This window comes from Cygnus atratus, chromosome 9 (assembly GCF_013377495.2).
Source record: "Cygnus atratus isolate AKBS03 ecotype Queensland, Australia chromosome 9, CAtr_DNAZoo_HiC_assembly, whole genome shotgun sequence".
Lineage (NCBI taxonomy): Eukaryota > Metazoa > Chordata > Aves > Anseriformes > Anatidae > Cygnus > Cygnus atratus.
The window spans coordinates 9,181,641-9,197,938 of NC_066370.1; the positions used below are offsets into that span (position 1 = coordinate 9,181,641).

Here is a 16,298-nt window from a genome sequence, read left to right on the forward strand (position 1 = left end):
AATGGCAATCTGGTCATTCAGGAGGATAAAGGAGATCCAGCAAAGGAAGTCTGTCTCAGGAAGAGGGCTGTAACAAACTGCCTGTCCAGCAGCATTCATGACAGCATTCTGCTGTCCCAGACTGAAAGCTCTCCTAGCTCAGACACATCTGCAACAGCATCACTTGAGTATCAGTGGGAAGAAATGCCCTTTTTATGTGCTTCCATACATAAACACTCTACAGTGTTCTAATGTTCTAATCATGCTTTGTCAGTGTGCTCAGGGAGCATGGATGAAGGAAAGAACTAGTAGGAGAAGATGAGAGTCCATTACCTCAAGCAATTTGGTTGCAGTCGAAAAGTGTGGTGAATCCATCACATCAGAGCAGTCCAAGTTGTCGTACACAGCCGCTGGAATGAGGAAATAGTCAGTCTTGGGGTGAATCATTTCTGTCGGGGTGGGGGCTGTGCTATTATTGCAGCCGTATTTCTGTAACCCCATAGCTCTGGGAATGTGACAAAGCAATCAGTTCCCTGACGAAGCTCCCGGGTTTGATGATTTTACTAAGATGAGTTCTGATTTCAGTCAGGGATCCTGGCATGTATGGGGTCCTCACAACTCCTGAACATCAGGCTAAAAGTCGCAGCAAAACTGACAAGGTTATTACTTTTAAACGGTAGCTATTGGAGATCTGGAGAAGTTATATCTGACTTCAGAAAATGTTTCTGAAAACATTTTTTCCTTATATCTGGCTTATGGGAAATTTAGACAAAAAAGGTTGTCTAAATGTTCCATTTTAGCAGCCAACATTACTCCAAAGATCCCTGCTGGCAGCACTGTATTGGATCCTCTGCATCACAAAGAGAAGGAGGCCTTTTCTAAAATGTGAGAGCTCCTGGCATCCTGCTGCTGGGTGTATGAGGCTGTACCTGTGCCATACAAGAATTGCATTCACACGGGTGGGTGTTCACCGTACCCAGCCAGGAGAATGACTGCTATCATCTCCACAGCAAGCATGACTCAACTGCTCTTCTGTCCTCTGGCTTGCGGAGCACTACAATCAGCAAATGTAGCGTGGCATTATATTATCTAGTGTTTCAGTTTGCGTGATAAGGGTTTATTTGTAGCCATGGAAACCTGAGTGTGACAAAATTAGATGGATATTTTTCAAAACATTACCTAATGTTTAATGGTGCTTATCTGCCTGCCCCTCCAACCCTGTCCACCCGCCTGTTAATACACAGCAGAGGAGCACAACCTAAGCTGTACAGGGGGAAGCAGACAGCATCTCTAGGCCTTTAACATTGAGTCTGAGGAAAGACCAAGCACAGACAATACTGAGCTTACCTTCAAACTCTACATTCCCCAGGTGCAGAATAGCAGCCAGCAGTTTGCTGATGTCCCAGTGCTCAGAGTCTGAGAACATGAGGATCTTCATAGCTGAGCGGATGTGGGCATACTCCTTTGCATCATTCCGGCCATCACAAGATGTGCAGTTGCCCTGCAAGACACCACACTCAACAGGCAAGGAAAATCTTTTGTCTCTCTTCATATCATATAAATATCAGATATAAGGATGAGGATTTTTGACACTGTTTCTGCTTATTCATTTTCTCCTAAGATATACATACTTGATTAGCTTTCTCCCTGGCATTCATCTGAAATCTAAGTGCCTGTGAAAGCGGGGGATATTTCCTACCTGCTTTAAGATGTCCTTTATGTTTCTTAAGGCTGACTTGGACAGAAGGCTTTGAACTGCCACAAGCTGCCTCTGTGGTGGACAGGTGGACCTTACAGTAAGTCTCTGAAACTGAGACTCACAGCACTTTTGATGTTACTGCTTCTGGTACTCTAAGGAAAGGACTGCTGATACTTGGTAACTACCCATCTGCAGCTCCTGTTGATGGTACTTGTTTGCTGGAAGAAGCAAATGGCAAAGGGATAATGGAGAAGAAAGCAGAGATTGTTACCGTAGTGAGATAAGTGTACTCTGAAGCAGTTCCCAGATTCAGCATCTTTTCTGCTCCAGATTCATCCCCATTAGCATGCAATAGAAGATGTGATAGTTCCTCTCCTCTGGAGCCTAGAAAGAAAGGAATAGGCCAATATAGCCTTGTTAGTACAGGCTTGTAACACAGGAGCAGGCAGAATGGACATCTGCAAGTGCCCTCACCTGCCGGCAAACGCGTGACTTTTCCAGAAGAAACTGTTCTATCTGGGCTCCTTCTATCACACCACTGCGGTTGAAGTAGATATCAATGTATTTCCCAAAGCGACTTGAATTATCATTTCGAACTGTCTTGGCATTTCCAAAAGCTGATTGGCAAAGGGCAGAGGTAGTATCTTGATTACTGCAGTTAATGAACATTGTGTCTATTTTTAAGTCTCTTCTATTTTTCTGCTGGCATTTTGTGCACCAAATGATAGTGCTGTCAAGTACTAAAGAATACATGGACTAAGGCTCCCTGCTGAAATGACAGGCAGGCATACTGTGCATCCAGATAATTGGGCCCTAAAAGATATATTCAGGTGATCCGCATATACACTATATCTGACCAGCCAAGGGAGCTGAGCACTTCTTAATTAAGACCTGCAAAAGGACTTTCTGGGAACTCACCCGATCCCTCTACTGAGAAAGATGGATGTCTTAGGGACCTACCCTACAGATGTATCTATTCTTAAGTCACTTTTCCACTATCTGGTGCAAATGCCAAACAAGGGGGCTTTACCAAAAGGTCTCTGCCTTTCCAAAGGCTTTTGTGCTCCCTGCAGTTCTGAGTTACCTGCTATGGTGGCACCTCCTCCTGCAGCATGGGAGCTGCTGTGGACCTAATGGGGACATGGCAGAAAAATCTAGAGAATTTCTACGCTACGTTGTCAATACTTTAGGGTTTTTAGCTGTTATGCAAATACAGCAGTTCAAGGGTCTGTTCCTGAATTTTTCCTGACATAAAATTCCTGTGATAAGGGTGGTAAATCAGGCCTTTTTGCTAAATAACCCACCTTCCAGAATAGGGTTGGCCTCTAGGATTTGCTGCTCTATCCAGGAATGCTGGCCACTGACAGCTGCCAAAAACTGTAGTATTAGCTTTGTGCTTTCAGTTTTCCCAGCTCCAGATTCTCCACTGCATAAAGAAACAATATCATTAATGGTTTCATTTCTTCTTTTTTGGCTATGGTGGCAAATGGCAGACCAAGGTGAAAAAATAAATCCTACTTATATTTACATTGTGGATGGCAGATCAGGCTGTCTTTCATGGAGGACTAGAGTATGGTAGTTTTTCAACATCTTATCTGCTAAAATTTAAGTTGTTTTTTAGACTAAGGTTGAGGATTAAATTCTCCCTCTGATTAAAAATGAGCAAATCCATGAAAGACATTCTGTACCAATAGAAATTAAATGACCACTTGCTTTTATTTAATACATTGACAGATTTTCAGTGCTGGTGTTAGCTGAGGCAACTCAGTTGATGTACTATAGTCAGGTATTATTGCAATGAGACTCTGATTCTTCACACTGATGATTAGCAGAAAATGGATACATGTTATGTGTTTATAGGATAAAGAAAGTTTCCCCTCTGTTTTCAGGTTAGCAGTTTTAGGCCCCTCAGTACAAGAAGGGCATTGAGGCCTTGGAACGTGTCCAGAGAAGAGCTACGAAGCTGGTGAAGGGCCTGGAACACAAGTCCTGTGAGGAGCAGCTGAGGGAGCTGGGGTTGTTTAGTCTGGAGAAGAGGAGGCTCAGGGGAGACCTCATTGCTCTCTACAACTACCTGAAAGAAAGCTGTGGGGAGCTGGGGGTCGGCCTCTTCTCACAGATAACTGGTGATAGGACTAGAGGGAATGGCCTCGAGTTGCACCAGGGGAGGTTCAGGTTGGAAATGAGGAGACATTTCTTCTCAGAAAGAGCAGTCAGGCATTGGAATGGGTTGCCCAGGGAAGTGGTGGTGTCACCATCCCTGGGGGTGTTTAAGGAAAGGTTGGACCTGGTCCTTAGGGACATGGTTTAGTGAGTGACATTGGTAGTAGTATGGTTGGACCAGATGATCTTGGAGGTCTCTTCCAACCTTAATGATTCTATGATTCTGAGTTTCTATGATTCAGGAAATCCCTGCAGAAAACACAAGTAGCACAAGTATCGTGTCCCCAAGGTGAAAGATAGCCTTACACCACAAAGGATCAGATGTGCACAATGTATCACCATTTTCAAAGAGTCTGGGGAAAAACAATGGACTTTGGAAATCCCTTGCGTATGTTCTACCTTTTGTAGCCCTGACTGAAAATGAAGTAGCAGGGGAGAAAACTGTTATCTCAAGTCTTATCTGTGCCTTTGCATTTGGAAGATGCAAATGCAATTTCCTATGTCCTCAAAGGTGCCCTAAAAACATGCCAGACTTGGCTTCTGCCACTCATCCTGAGTCCAGTCACCTGATCACACAGCACTGGTCTCTCTTGTTCCTCTTCATATTGAAGTAACAATTGTCAGCAATGGCGAAGACATGAGGTGGCAGCTCTCCGATCCTCTTGTTGCAGTACAGCCTGATATAATCAACTGTGTAGAGAGGCAGCAGCTGGTATGGATTCACTGCTACCAAGATAGATCCTGTGTAAGTCTGGAAAACAGTTATGAGCATTACCTCTAGCAGCAAACCTGCAAACAAGAATACAGCCAAAGGCACTCACAGTGTGATACTAAGCAGAGGCAGGAGGGAAACCTGGGAGATCCATAGCAGCACTTAGGTAAAGCCTAAGTGCTAAGGTCTGGTTGTTACTAAATGTCCCAGGGTATCTTTTTTTTGCAGAAGGAATAATGATAACTATAATCTCCTGGCCAAATCACAGCTCACCTCGCTGTCTCAGGCTAAAACACAAAAGCTCAAATTGGCATGGCATTTTTCTGTGTTATCATAAGATGTTTTGTAGTGATTTTTAAGCTGCTTTTCTGTTCTGATGCAGATGTAGCTGAACTTTGCACTGGGCAAAGTTATGGTTGTGGGGCCCTATGCATGAAAGAAGGCTTTCAGGCAACTCGGGTCACCCTACTAAAGGTGCATTAGAGGTTATTGCTAGAAGTAGCGTGCCTGGTAACCTTGGCACTCACATAGATTTTGTGCTGCTGGTGGCGGATGAGGAGGTTGTGCACCATGCCTGCTTCATGAAGATCCCCAAGGCGGATCATGTCTTCCACCCCTTGGACAGAGGACGGGTGCATTGGGCGCACCATGTGCATGTTCTGGGCCATGATCCAGTGCTCCTGAAAAAGGCAAGGCAGAAGTTTTAATGGGTTATGCCGTTACCCAGAGGCAAACAAAGGAAAGCACCATGTTAGACCAGAGCAAGCTTGAACATAGTCCACACTAAACCCAGCGTATTCTAACAAACAGCTGACTGAACTACAGAAATCAGCAGGTGCACTGCTCCACAGGACTGGATGATTTAAAACCTTAAACAAAGCCATGTAGGTGAGTTCTGGACATCACAGAATCTTAAAGATGATCTAGTTCCAACCCCCCTGCCATGGGCAGGGATGCCACCCACTAGATCAGGTTGCCCAGGGCCTCATCACACCCAACCTTGAACACTTCCAGGGATGGGGCATCCAGAGCTTCTCCGGGCAGCCTGTTCCAGTGCCTCACCACCCTCTGAGTGAAGAATTTCCTCCTGGCATCTAATCTAAATCATGAGTGTTCACAGTGCAGTTCTGTCAGATCATTACAGCCAGAACATGTTTGAGGTAGGTGTGAAACTCCGGTTCAACAGACTTTAGTGGGATCATGATTTTACCTAGAGCTCTACTAAATTTAGGGATTGTAGCTTGTCCGTTTCCTGTTCTTAGCTACTTGGTTATAACCACTAGCTCAAGAAGCTCTAGATCTTCATACTGTTGGGATCTGTAGATACTAGGGAAGCATCACCCTATGTTGGCCTTATTTTTATATTATTTCTTTCAGTGTATCTCACCAGTCATTATCAAAGTCAGACTGTTTGCCTAGATGAAGCTTTGGTCTGATCCAATAAGTCCGTTCTTTCGTACTTTGTACTTTTGATTTTTATGTTTATCTTCTACAGAAAGTTGTAGCATAGCCCACCTTGCCTTCATCATCCTCCAACAAGATCCGTCCTGAGTCAGAGTCTTTCACAACTGCCCCAATAGGGACATTAAATTCACTGTTTGTCTGAGTCTCCAGCCACACATGATCACCCTGCAGGGGAAGAAAAGTCATTGTCAGGTAATGTGACAGACTTAATGCCACGTAGTTCACATGCATACATGTCTTGGTCTTAATTTTCTATTGCTTTAATTTCTTCTGCACTGTCTAACTGGACAAGTTCTTACCACTTGCAGGTAGTACAGTCTAATTGTGATAGCATTGGGATCTTTGAGTACTATTCCCAGCACCACAGCTGGCATGGAAAATGGTTTTGCCTGAGTCATCCAGCCCAGCTGTATTACAAGAGGAAATAACGCCTTTTACAAGGACAGTGATTACTCAGCTCCACTACCTCCTAGAAATTGGTGGGGGGGTGGCACCGTGAATGCTGGTAATGTGCCTTGGCAGCCTCACAGTAGCTGTGGTATTCTTTCAGGTGAGATGCTTGAAAACAAAGGCATTCTTGGGGAAAAAAAGATGGACAGACTAGATGCCTGGAAGTGCAGAGAGCCCCGTTGCAACAGTTTTACATGTAATTTTTCTGCTATCTTTCAAATCACTTACAAATGTGATTGCATCCGTGATCTGTCTTAGGAAAAAAATGCATTATTTGTTCAGCCCAGCTCCTCTTTACATTTGTGGAGTCATGGCAACATCCTGCCTGCAGAGCCAGCATGCAGGACAGCTCTGCTGTCACTGGAGGAAAGGTGTGAGCTATGGCTGTCCTTTCCTAGGAATAAGCACCATTGCTGTGTTGCCTGAGCTACTGCCCTGTTTGTACTCCCTAGGCTCCCCAGTAATACCTACTCTTGCTCCAGGCATTAATTCAGATTCAAACAAAAAAAAAAAGTACTCCAATGACTAGAATGAAAATGGAACAAAGCTGTAGGCTGGATCTTCAAGGGGGTATGAACTGGCTTACACCTGCTGAGGAACTGGCTTTCCAGCTGACTGTCTTGTTGCATACAAACTTTGTTCTGAACATAGCACTTACTGTCAATGTTTCAATTTTTTTACTGAAAAAATATTTATTTTTCCTCTTAAAATACTTTATGGGCTTATGTTTAAAACCAAATAACTGGAGCGTAAATGTCTGTAAACATCACACAAGGTTATAAAGAACATTACAGTGCTCCGATTTGCACTGAATAAAATTCCAGAGGTAATCTGCAGTTTCAGTACCACACCTTGTGACAGAGGTCACCAGCTCAGCGTTAAGCACAGCCAGGCTAGCCCAAAGTTGGCGTGACGCTTTTGCATTTTTAGTCCAGATTGATATTATTTTATATCTTGTTGATACGGGGTTACTTCTGCTGTTTTTTTTGAGATGAACAAGGATGTTAAGGTCCTTTTTTTCCTCTTTGGGCCCCAGCTAACCAGTAAATAATAGCAAAGAATAGGACTTACCTTTCTGAAAAGGACCATTATGTTTCAGATCACTGTATGCAACCTGCAGTCCCAAGAAGAACATAACATTAGGCCAGAATAGGGCTCAGGCTTTGATCAGAACAGGCGGTGCTTCCTCTCCCATAGGCTACTACGGGTGGAATTTGGAAGATTCCAGGACTGTGATTTGCTTGCTACCACTCTTGGTACAGCAGGAAGGCTGCTAGATGCCTTTTACTGTGTGGGGGAAATCACAAGCAAAGGCTCTTCACAAAGTTCACTTTTAATGTTTGCAGAGTGTGAAACGCTTCGGCTGAGACTAAGCCCTAGAAAGCAGACCACATTTAAAACTCTGAGTAATCTCTCATCACTCATGCAGACTTACAGTCCAGATAAAGAACACTGAGGAATGAATTAAAACATGATGTTGACCATATTATTTTAGCAGTTGATAATGGTGAGCTGGCTTTCGAACTTCCACTGTGCAGGTAGTACTGAATAAAACTCCAGTAATTGCTGAAAACTCTGCAGTAACTTGAGGAAGGCGTATTCCCTCATTCTCCAGTGTATCAGAGATGAGGAAGCACTCCTCTGTAGCAGAGCACACAAATTAAGCATTCACATATGGCTCTATTAAACGTAACCTGGGTGAGTTCATGTCTGCTGATCCTGTGCTAAACAGTGAGTCCAGGAGTGCAGTCCCTGCAGCTGGCAACCTGTGCATCTGAGAAAAGGCAGGTACAGCCACAGGACTGGAGCGTATAACTAACAATGATTTGACTTCATTTATTCTTTCTTCCTCTGCTTGCTGCTCTTGGCTCCAACTCATTGCAAAGTGAGCTAGGTCCATCTCCCCACCAAAAGATAAGTTTTTGTTTTGTTTTGTTTTGTTTTGTTTTTCCCTGTTATCTCTTCCTACTAAGCAAAAGCCATTCCTGAATGTAAGGCTGATGAATAATTTGTGATTCAGTAGCTGGTGTGTGTCCAGGCCTCCACAACCTCATATTCACAAACTCCTCACAGCTGTGTGACCCATTCTCCACTTCTCTAAAGGATCACTCCCCTTACCCATTGTTCCAGCACACCCAATGAGAAGGTTCAACTCAAAGTTCATAATAAGAATAAAATACTTGTAATAAGCAAAGTGTTCTGCAAAATGCTAACCTTGGACGAAAATTTAATTGTTTCTACCCTTTTATGATATATTATTAATGATGTTTTCTTAGCATTTATCTCAAGCGGGTTTTACAACTTCCTGCTTGGATGATGCTCAACGAGGACATATTGAGTCATCTGCATCCCTTCTGTACATTCCTGTTTGATGGCAAACCTCTTGTAAACCATTTCACAAGAAGACAAGTGGACACTACAGGACAAGAAAATGATCTTTGGCTCTTATTCTAGCTAAGTCCGTGATCTCTTGGAACAGCCCCCATGAAGAAGAGAGACACCTGCCCCAGTTTTGTCTTTATACTCAAATTCAAGTTTCTTATTTTCTCATTGACTTTTGAGAAGTTATTTTGTTCTGGCCTTAAATTAAGCTAGGATTTTGGACAGGTTCTCTGGAACGTTTGTGAAAAACAAGAAAACCAAAGATTAACTGAGTTGAATGTTCTATTTTTTACCTTTGCTATACAGATAATCATCAAAATCCCAGTTTGCAGTGCCATTAATGTAAGTGATTGATGGGACAATTCGTAAATAATTTCATTGAAACCCTTGAGATTTTTTTCTCTTTATCATGTGTACAGGCTTTAAAATGTTATGGTTAAATTTTATGATAACTATTTACAATTCTATGTAATATTTTGTATACATATTTTTGAGAGGTACCCAGATTTCATTATTTTTCTCATTTAATACTTTCAATTATTTAATGATTTATCATCATTTTATGCTGCAGCTATAGGAGTTTCTGAGATTTAGAAATTTGCAACTAAATTACTAGAAAAGTGTTTAAAGTAATTGTTTGATTTTGGAAATTCATGCACTTGAAAAATGAAAATCAGCATTAAAGAAACCTTAAGCTATAGTTTGGGGACAATGTCGGTTTCTCCCTCGTGTTTTAATAAACTTTTGTATTCAGTGTTGGAAGAAAAGTCTGTAGTGAGAGAATTAGGGCTCATTTTATCATGTGCTTTCCTGTAACTGCCAACTTTTTCACCTCTCTTATTTGGGAAGGTATAACTAGCTTCCGTAAATCACAGCCTTAGTTAAAATTGATGGGTGCGTAAACCACCTTTTCTTCAGACTAAATGGAAGGAGCAATTATACCCCTATATGCAAGATACTACCACTGTGTGGGTTACATCAATGTCCTAAACATAAGGAAGGTTGTTATGGTAGCAAAATGGAAACTAGGAAGTACTTTGGCAAGCTGCACGATCTTTGTGCCCTATTCATGGCTATAAAGGGCTATACAGTAGCATGGATCTAACAAGTTTCTGAGCAAGCCCAGAACAATTTACCACTTTACAATCATCACAAAATATGTTAAAAATAACCAGTTATCAAAATTCCAAAACGTATCTGTGACACCATGGTAAAAAATATCAAGAGATGTCATCAAGAGATGACAGACTATTGCAGTAGTAGTCCAACACTAATGCACATTTTAAAGCAGAAATTTTAAATGCAATTTTCACGTGTGACCCAATAATGGGAAGGGAAGTAGAATGTCACACAACAAAATGTGGCACATGGAGAAACAGCAACTGCTGTGTACAGTACAACATCTGGTGACTATATTAAGAATTCCCTGTGAGACTAGAGCTGCCTCCAGAGTTCATCTGTAACTAAGATGATTCTGAGTTTTGTTGCACACCTCTGAAAACTTAGCACTGCAACATTCTTTCTGGCTGCCATTTTTTCCCCATTCTTTATTACACTCTCTCAAGAAGGACTTTCCTTCTTTCAAGACCAATTATTCTTACGACCACATCCTCATGTCCTTATTCATGATGGGGGAACTGGATTTGCATGCTAGCTTCCAGAAGGGGTGACCTGTTACTATGAGTGAAGCCTGGTGGTACAGAATCACAGCATGTGGCAAACAAGACAAAGATGAGCCACGGTCAGCCACAGTGACTCACAATTGATAGGTACTTTCTAACCTGAGCCAGAAACCAGAATACTGCAACAAGGCAGAAATGTCTACCCAGAACAAAGAGGAGTGCTACAAGTAAACATGAAGCACAGCCCTGCTGGGTCAGATCAAAGGCGTAGCTACTTCCAGACCCAGTATATAACAGTGGCCAAGAATGGACATATAGAGAAGAGATCCCAAATAATCCCAGGTTACACAGATTCAGCACTTGAAATGCTTATTCCCAGATAAATCATGATTGACCAACCCCCCTCCTGCTTGAATGGCAGCTTTCCCACAACACCTGGCTGTCTCTGTCGATTTTCTTTCTGAAGTAATGCAGCAATAAACCAACTTGCAGCCCACAAGATGGGAAATTACCTCTCCAGAAGAAATCTTCACTGTATGGTTTCTGCAACTTAGTTCCCTGTTTTTCGTAAGCATAGGAGTAAGAAGGAAAGGGAAGGTGAGACTGGCATTGGTGCCATTAAAGGATCCCTCACCAAGTGGAAGTTTTCTGCTGCGCAAAGGCGGAAATAACTGAGGCACGGTTATTTATTACAGGACTTTGCTCCCAGTTCAGCATATATGTCATCTACAAGTCAGGTGTTCCAGTAAGCAGCAAGGCTAATTCTTGCCTGGCTGAACCTTAAACTTCAGTCTCTCCTCTGTGCCTGAATCCTTTCAGAATATCTGAAAAGCACTCCCAGTAGGAAACTCTTTAACATCTGGTCTTGTGCTGCTCAAACACCACTGACTTCCCTGAGGTTCTCTTTGAGTGACCCTGTTAGATAAGTGGAAATTGGGCCTGTGTCTCTCATCTCTCCCTTTGGTGTTGTGCAGCTCTTTCTGCAAGGTCAGAAAATGCACATCAGTCAATGTTGGACTTGGACTTGGACTGTTGTGGACTGTGTTTCACAGTACCTAGAGCTCAAGACAAAAAGAACTCGGGGCACTTAACTGAAATACTGATGGTCACACACACATCTAAAGGGACTGGGATTTGTAGTCTGTTTAAAACGTCCTGGTTTTGTTATCACTATCTCCTAACAAACACTCTGTCCCTGTGTTCCAGCATCTAGGTGCAAGTTAACTCCCTGGAAGTTAACTCCACTTCTCTCTTTCCACATTAGGACGGGATGGCTATAGGAGTTTCCCACTTTCTGGTTGCTCCAAATGCACTCTCAGCAATCCTGTGCTCTTCTTGCATATGCTGTTAAATTCCAGCACAAGATGTGATGTCTGGGAAAGAAACAGAAAGGTAGTATACCTGGAGTGAGGCAGATACAGGGTTTCTCCAGCTAGAGCAAGTAGCCAGGAGTCAGGCACATTTCATCCTTGAACTGCAAGCCCAAGCAGTGGGGATGAGTTTTTTTCTAGACACCCTAACCTAACTGCATTACCTTCTTTCAGGACATTGTACACAGTGGGTGGTTTGCCTTGCTATGCATTATTCTGTATGACTCTTATTAAATATGCAAGTGAAAATGTGGAACAATTGTGAACATGTCCTAGTATACCTAATGCCTGAATTCTTATTTTCTTGTTTCCTAGGTTCAGTTTAGCTGCAATGTGTGATGGGAAAGATAACAAAAAGCCTCTGTGTCTGAGATTCTTGGGGTTCCAGCTGTAGTTCCATAGCGAAATTGGAGGTAAGCATTCAAGCATAGGAGTAAGTACGTGGGAGTAAATTGTGCTTATCTGTGTTACATCTTTGTGTTTTAACGTTAGCCTCCTTACCTGAGTGTTTTGTTTATGTTTTACAGCAGAAATAGAGGATAGGCCCTTCAGGGCTCAGAGGCTTTTAGACAGTCAGGAAACCACAAAGCAGAGGGCATTTTTTAAGTTTCTAACTGTGCGAGTCATTCTGACTTGAGGATTTTGCCTCAACCTAGTTCTTTAACAGACTTTTATTTCTGATACAACAGTTTTTAGAAGTCTATAAGCCGTATGTGATTAACAACATCTTCTCAAGAAGTACTGATTTTTTTAGATGCAGGTCAAAAATCAGCAAATAAATCAAAGTATATACCTTTATACTGCCAAGGTAGAAGTCTAAAACAAAAGCTTTTTGTGCAGTTAGACTGCAGGAAAAGGTGCCATACATGTTTCTTCAGCAAATGAAACGTACCTGCTGAAATTCGAAATGCAGCATGTTTTTGGGCAGAGAATCACATTCTAGAACAGTACATTTTTAACATTTGTGACTGAAAGACAGTAGCAGTGCTATTTCAGAGAGAACTATGGTATTTCTGTACTAGCACAACATGTAAATAGTATGAGATGGAAACACAGGGAACTCAAAGTGGTCTGAAGTAAAGCATAACTCATCATATGGCTGAAATACATATCAGAAGGGAGGTGGATCTCCACAGTTAAGTCTAGACATACTGAAGAGGCAGGAAACGTAAGCTAAAGGAACAGAGACTTGATATACCAAGCAGAAGCAGCCTTGTTTTTTTGTAGTACACATGTACCTAGTGAGAGACGAGCAGGCAGCTTGCTACCGGCTTTTTCAACAGAAGTGCCTGTGACTGAATAGGGGGGAGCTCAGGTCAGGATCACTGAGCTGTGTGAATATGGAAAGATAACAACAGTTTGCCAGGAGTGAGCAACTCTGTTTACTGCTGAAGACAGTTTGGTAAGGGACTCTGCGAGGCATAGACGCATTTGTAGTTGTAACTAGGGGTAACAGAGGCACTGGAGTAATTTGCAGTACATTTTATGCTGATGAATAATGCACAGAGACGTGACAAATTAAAATTGGATAATCCCAGGTGAAATTAATACTACTGTTGTGCAGAGCAATAGGTCTATCTGGATAGACATGTGTTAACAGAACTGCCTCTTTCTGACAGCTTCCTAATTAAGAGATTGATGTCAGGATCAAAGGGCTTAATTTGCACATAGCACTACCTCTCACATTTCCTCTCTAGCTAAATCAAAGTGGCCTTGTCATTTCCATATCACCGAGTCCTAGATGCCAAGGATCATTATATGTTAAACTGGTTATTTTGATGAGGCTTCTGAGGGGAGGTGGATTGGATATAACAATCTCCAATGTAAACAATTCATTCGGAAGCCCTCCTGTCTACAGTAACCGCCTCCCTCTAAGCAGATTTGTAGCTTTAAGTCACTGATGTCTGTTAACTCTGAAAGGCATACTGCAGGGACAAAGCAAGCTAAATAAGAAGTACATACCAGAAAATGATTTTTCAAGTGCATCCCTTGATTGTCTTGAGCAGTCTGTCCCTCAGGGAAAGGCTTATTTCATTCCAGCCAGTTCATGATGGTGTACAGAGAGGCAGACTGGTGGGGCTCTGGGATCTGTGTCATTACACACCTCCACACATGCCAAGTGGGTGCTGCGTACTCTGTTTGCTAGAAGGCAGGTCATTCTCCCCCACTGTGCAATCCCATTATGGTCTGAGTGCCACTCCATCCTTCCTCTTGGGATGCAGCCAAGAGGGTATTACAAGAGTATATTATAGGCCAGCAAGTGCCACATGCTGGCTCAGGGCGGACAAAGACGTGCACGCACGCTTGCGTGCTAGTGCACACACACAGATGTTACCTGCAGAATGGCTGTCAGAACTGATGTCTGACTATTCACCACTGCTGAGATGAGGTTGCTTAAGACACAGTCGCACCCTGTCCAGCATGGTGCGTGTGGGATGTCACAACAGTAGGCCTGGGGTTAGGTGGTTTCCTTTCAGAGACATGGGGAATTCATTACTTTTAGGGAGAAAAGTCTATGCCTCTTTTCACTTTCAGCAAATGCAGAAATTCTTTATTTTCTCATCTCAGCCTCATTACAGATGGAATTTGAGACAATGGCTTGACATCACTGCAGAACATGGTATATTCATAAATAATTAATTAATAATTAATTTCCAAGGAGGGTTTCCATCATAATCTGATGCTGCTTTAGAACCTAGTAGGCTTTCATGTTTCATAGACACCTTGGTACAATTCCCAGGTACCTTGGTACTCATTCAATCTCTTTTTTGTTTGTTTCTATTTGTTTCCCCTTGTTCATTATTTTCTATGACATTACAGGTCATAGAAAATGACAGGTATTTCTATAGACTGGGAGAAGAAGAACTTGAGAGCAGCCCTGCGGAGAAGGATTTGGGGGTCCTGCGGGAGGAGAAGCTGGACATGAGCCAGCAGTGCATGCTTGCAGCCTGGAAGGCAAACTATGTCCTGGGCTGCATTACAAAAGGAGTGGCCAGCAGGGAGAGGGAAGTGATTGTTCCCCTCTACTCTGCTCTTGTGAGACTCCACCTGGAACACTGCATGCAGGCCTGGGTCCCCAGCACAAGAAGGATGTGGAGCTCTTGGAACGGGTCCAGAGGAGGCCCACTAAAATGATCAGGGGGCTGGAGCACCTCTCCTATGAAGAAAGGTTGAGGGAACTGGGCTTGTTTAGCTTGGAGAAGAGAAGGCTCTGGGGAGACCTCATTGCGGCCTTCCAGTACTTGAAGGGAGCATATAAACAGGAGGGGGAATGCCTGTTTATATGTGTTGGTAGTGATAGGACAAGGGGGAATGGTTTTAAACTAAGACAGGGGAGATTTAGGTTAGATATTAGGAGAAACTTCACTCAGAGTGTGGTGAGGCAATGGAACAGGTTGCCCAGAGAGGTTGTGGATGTCCCATCCCTGGAGACATTCAAGGCCAGGCTGGATACAGCTCTGGGCAGCCTGCTCTAATGGTTGGCAACCCTGCCCAGAGCAGGGGGGTTGAAAGTAGATGATCTTTACGGTCCTTTTCAACCCAGGCCATTCTATGATTCTCTGACTACTCCCAACTTGTTATTTCCTACTTTACTGCTTTGTCTGCAGAGACCTTTATTTACCATGTTGTTATAAGTCAGATTAAAGTTGTCATTACTTCTTTCTATTTAGTCAGTTGTAAAAAGCCATGAAATTTGTTTAACAAGTCAGATAAGTGAAACAATGGGAGCCTTCCGTCATATACTGGCAGATGTGCCTGCTCCTTCCAGAGAAGATCCCAGCGAAAGCACACAGTGTAAAAAGATCTAAAAGCTGTACATCACATAAAAGAAGGGAAAAAGGGACACGATACCATTAAGAACACAATTCTGAGGAGAGCTAAGAGACCACGGAGGCTATCTGCAAAAGAGCTGTGAAGAAAGAAACCTTCTTTTTATGTTTTATGTATGCTGCTTTTCAGAAAAAAAAAAAGCCTTTTTGCTAAGAATATAAGATTGTGTCAAAGAATCATTTGCCAATGTTTCCACTACCAATTTCTCCTTCTAAATGAAACACAGAAGATTCTGACACTGAGTAATGACGAATCAGAGAGTTTAGCTGTATTTAACATGGTAGAATGAAATTCATGCATTATGACTGTTTGCTGCTGTGGTGTATATGTTAATAAGGGCTTAACCTCTCTGCCATACATTCTGAAGTGTCCATAGCACAGAAGAAATGATGGCTCATTTTCACTTCAGACCAGAGTTCTCAGCTTGCTGAATTTTGATGTCCCTGAACAAGAGAGAAGCATGTAGGATTATAAAAATCACTGATGTTTATCAGAAATATACCAAATGATACTGCTTCAACAGATGTTGTTTTCTGTTTGTCACACAAGAGCCTGTACCCCCTGAGAAAATTAAGATGTTTTGTCACAGAACAAGAAGAGGCAGATGAGCATCACATGGATATATT

At 42.6% G+C, this 16,298-nt stretch overlaps 1 protein-coding gene across 1 annotated transcript in view; it reads right to left on the minus strand.

The window, feature by feature from the left end:
- MYO7B (myosin VIIB) overlaps positions 1–7,556 on the minus strand; it is a 48,401-nt gene extending 40,845 nt beyond the window's left edge. The window contains 10 exon segments of the mRNA XM_050712479.1: positions 313–389; positions 1,327–1,480; positions 1,950–1,999; positions 2,002–2,062; positions 2,153–2,295; positions 2,983–3,104; positions 4,408–4,592; positions 5,081–5,233; positions 6,069–6,182; positions 7,539–7,556. Of these exon segments, the coding sequence (XP_050568436.1) occupies positions 313–389; positions 1,327–1,480; positions 1,950–1,999; positions 2,002–2,062; positions 2,153–2,295; positions 2,983–3,104; positions 4,408–4,592; positions 5,081–5,233; positions 6,069–6,182; positions 7,539–7,556 (1,077 nt within the window).
- Between the last annotated feature and the right edge of the window lie 8,742 nt (positions 7,557–16,298).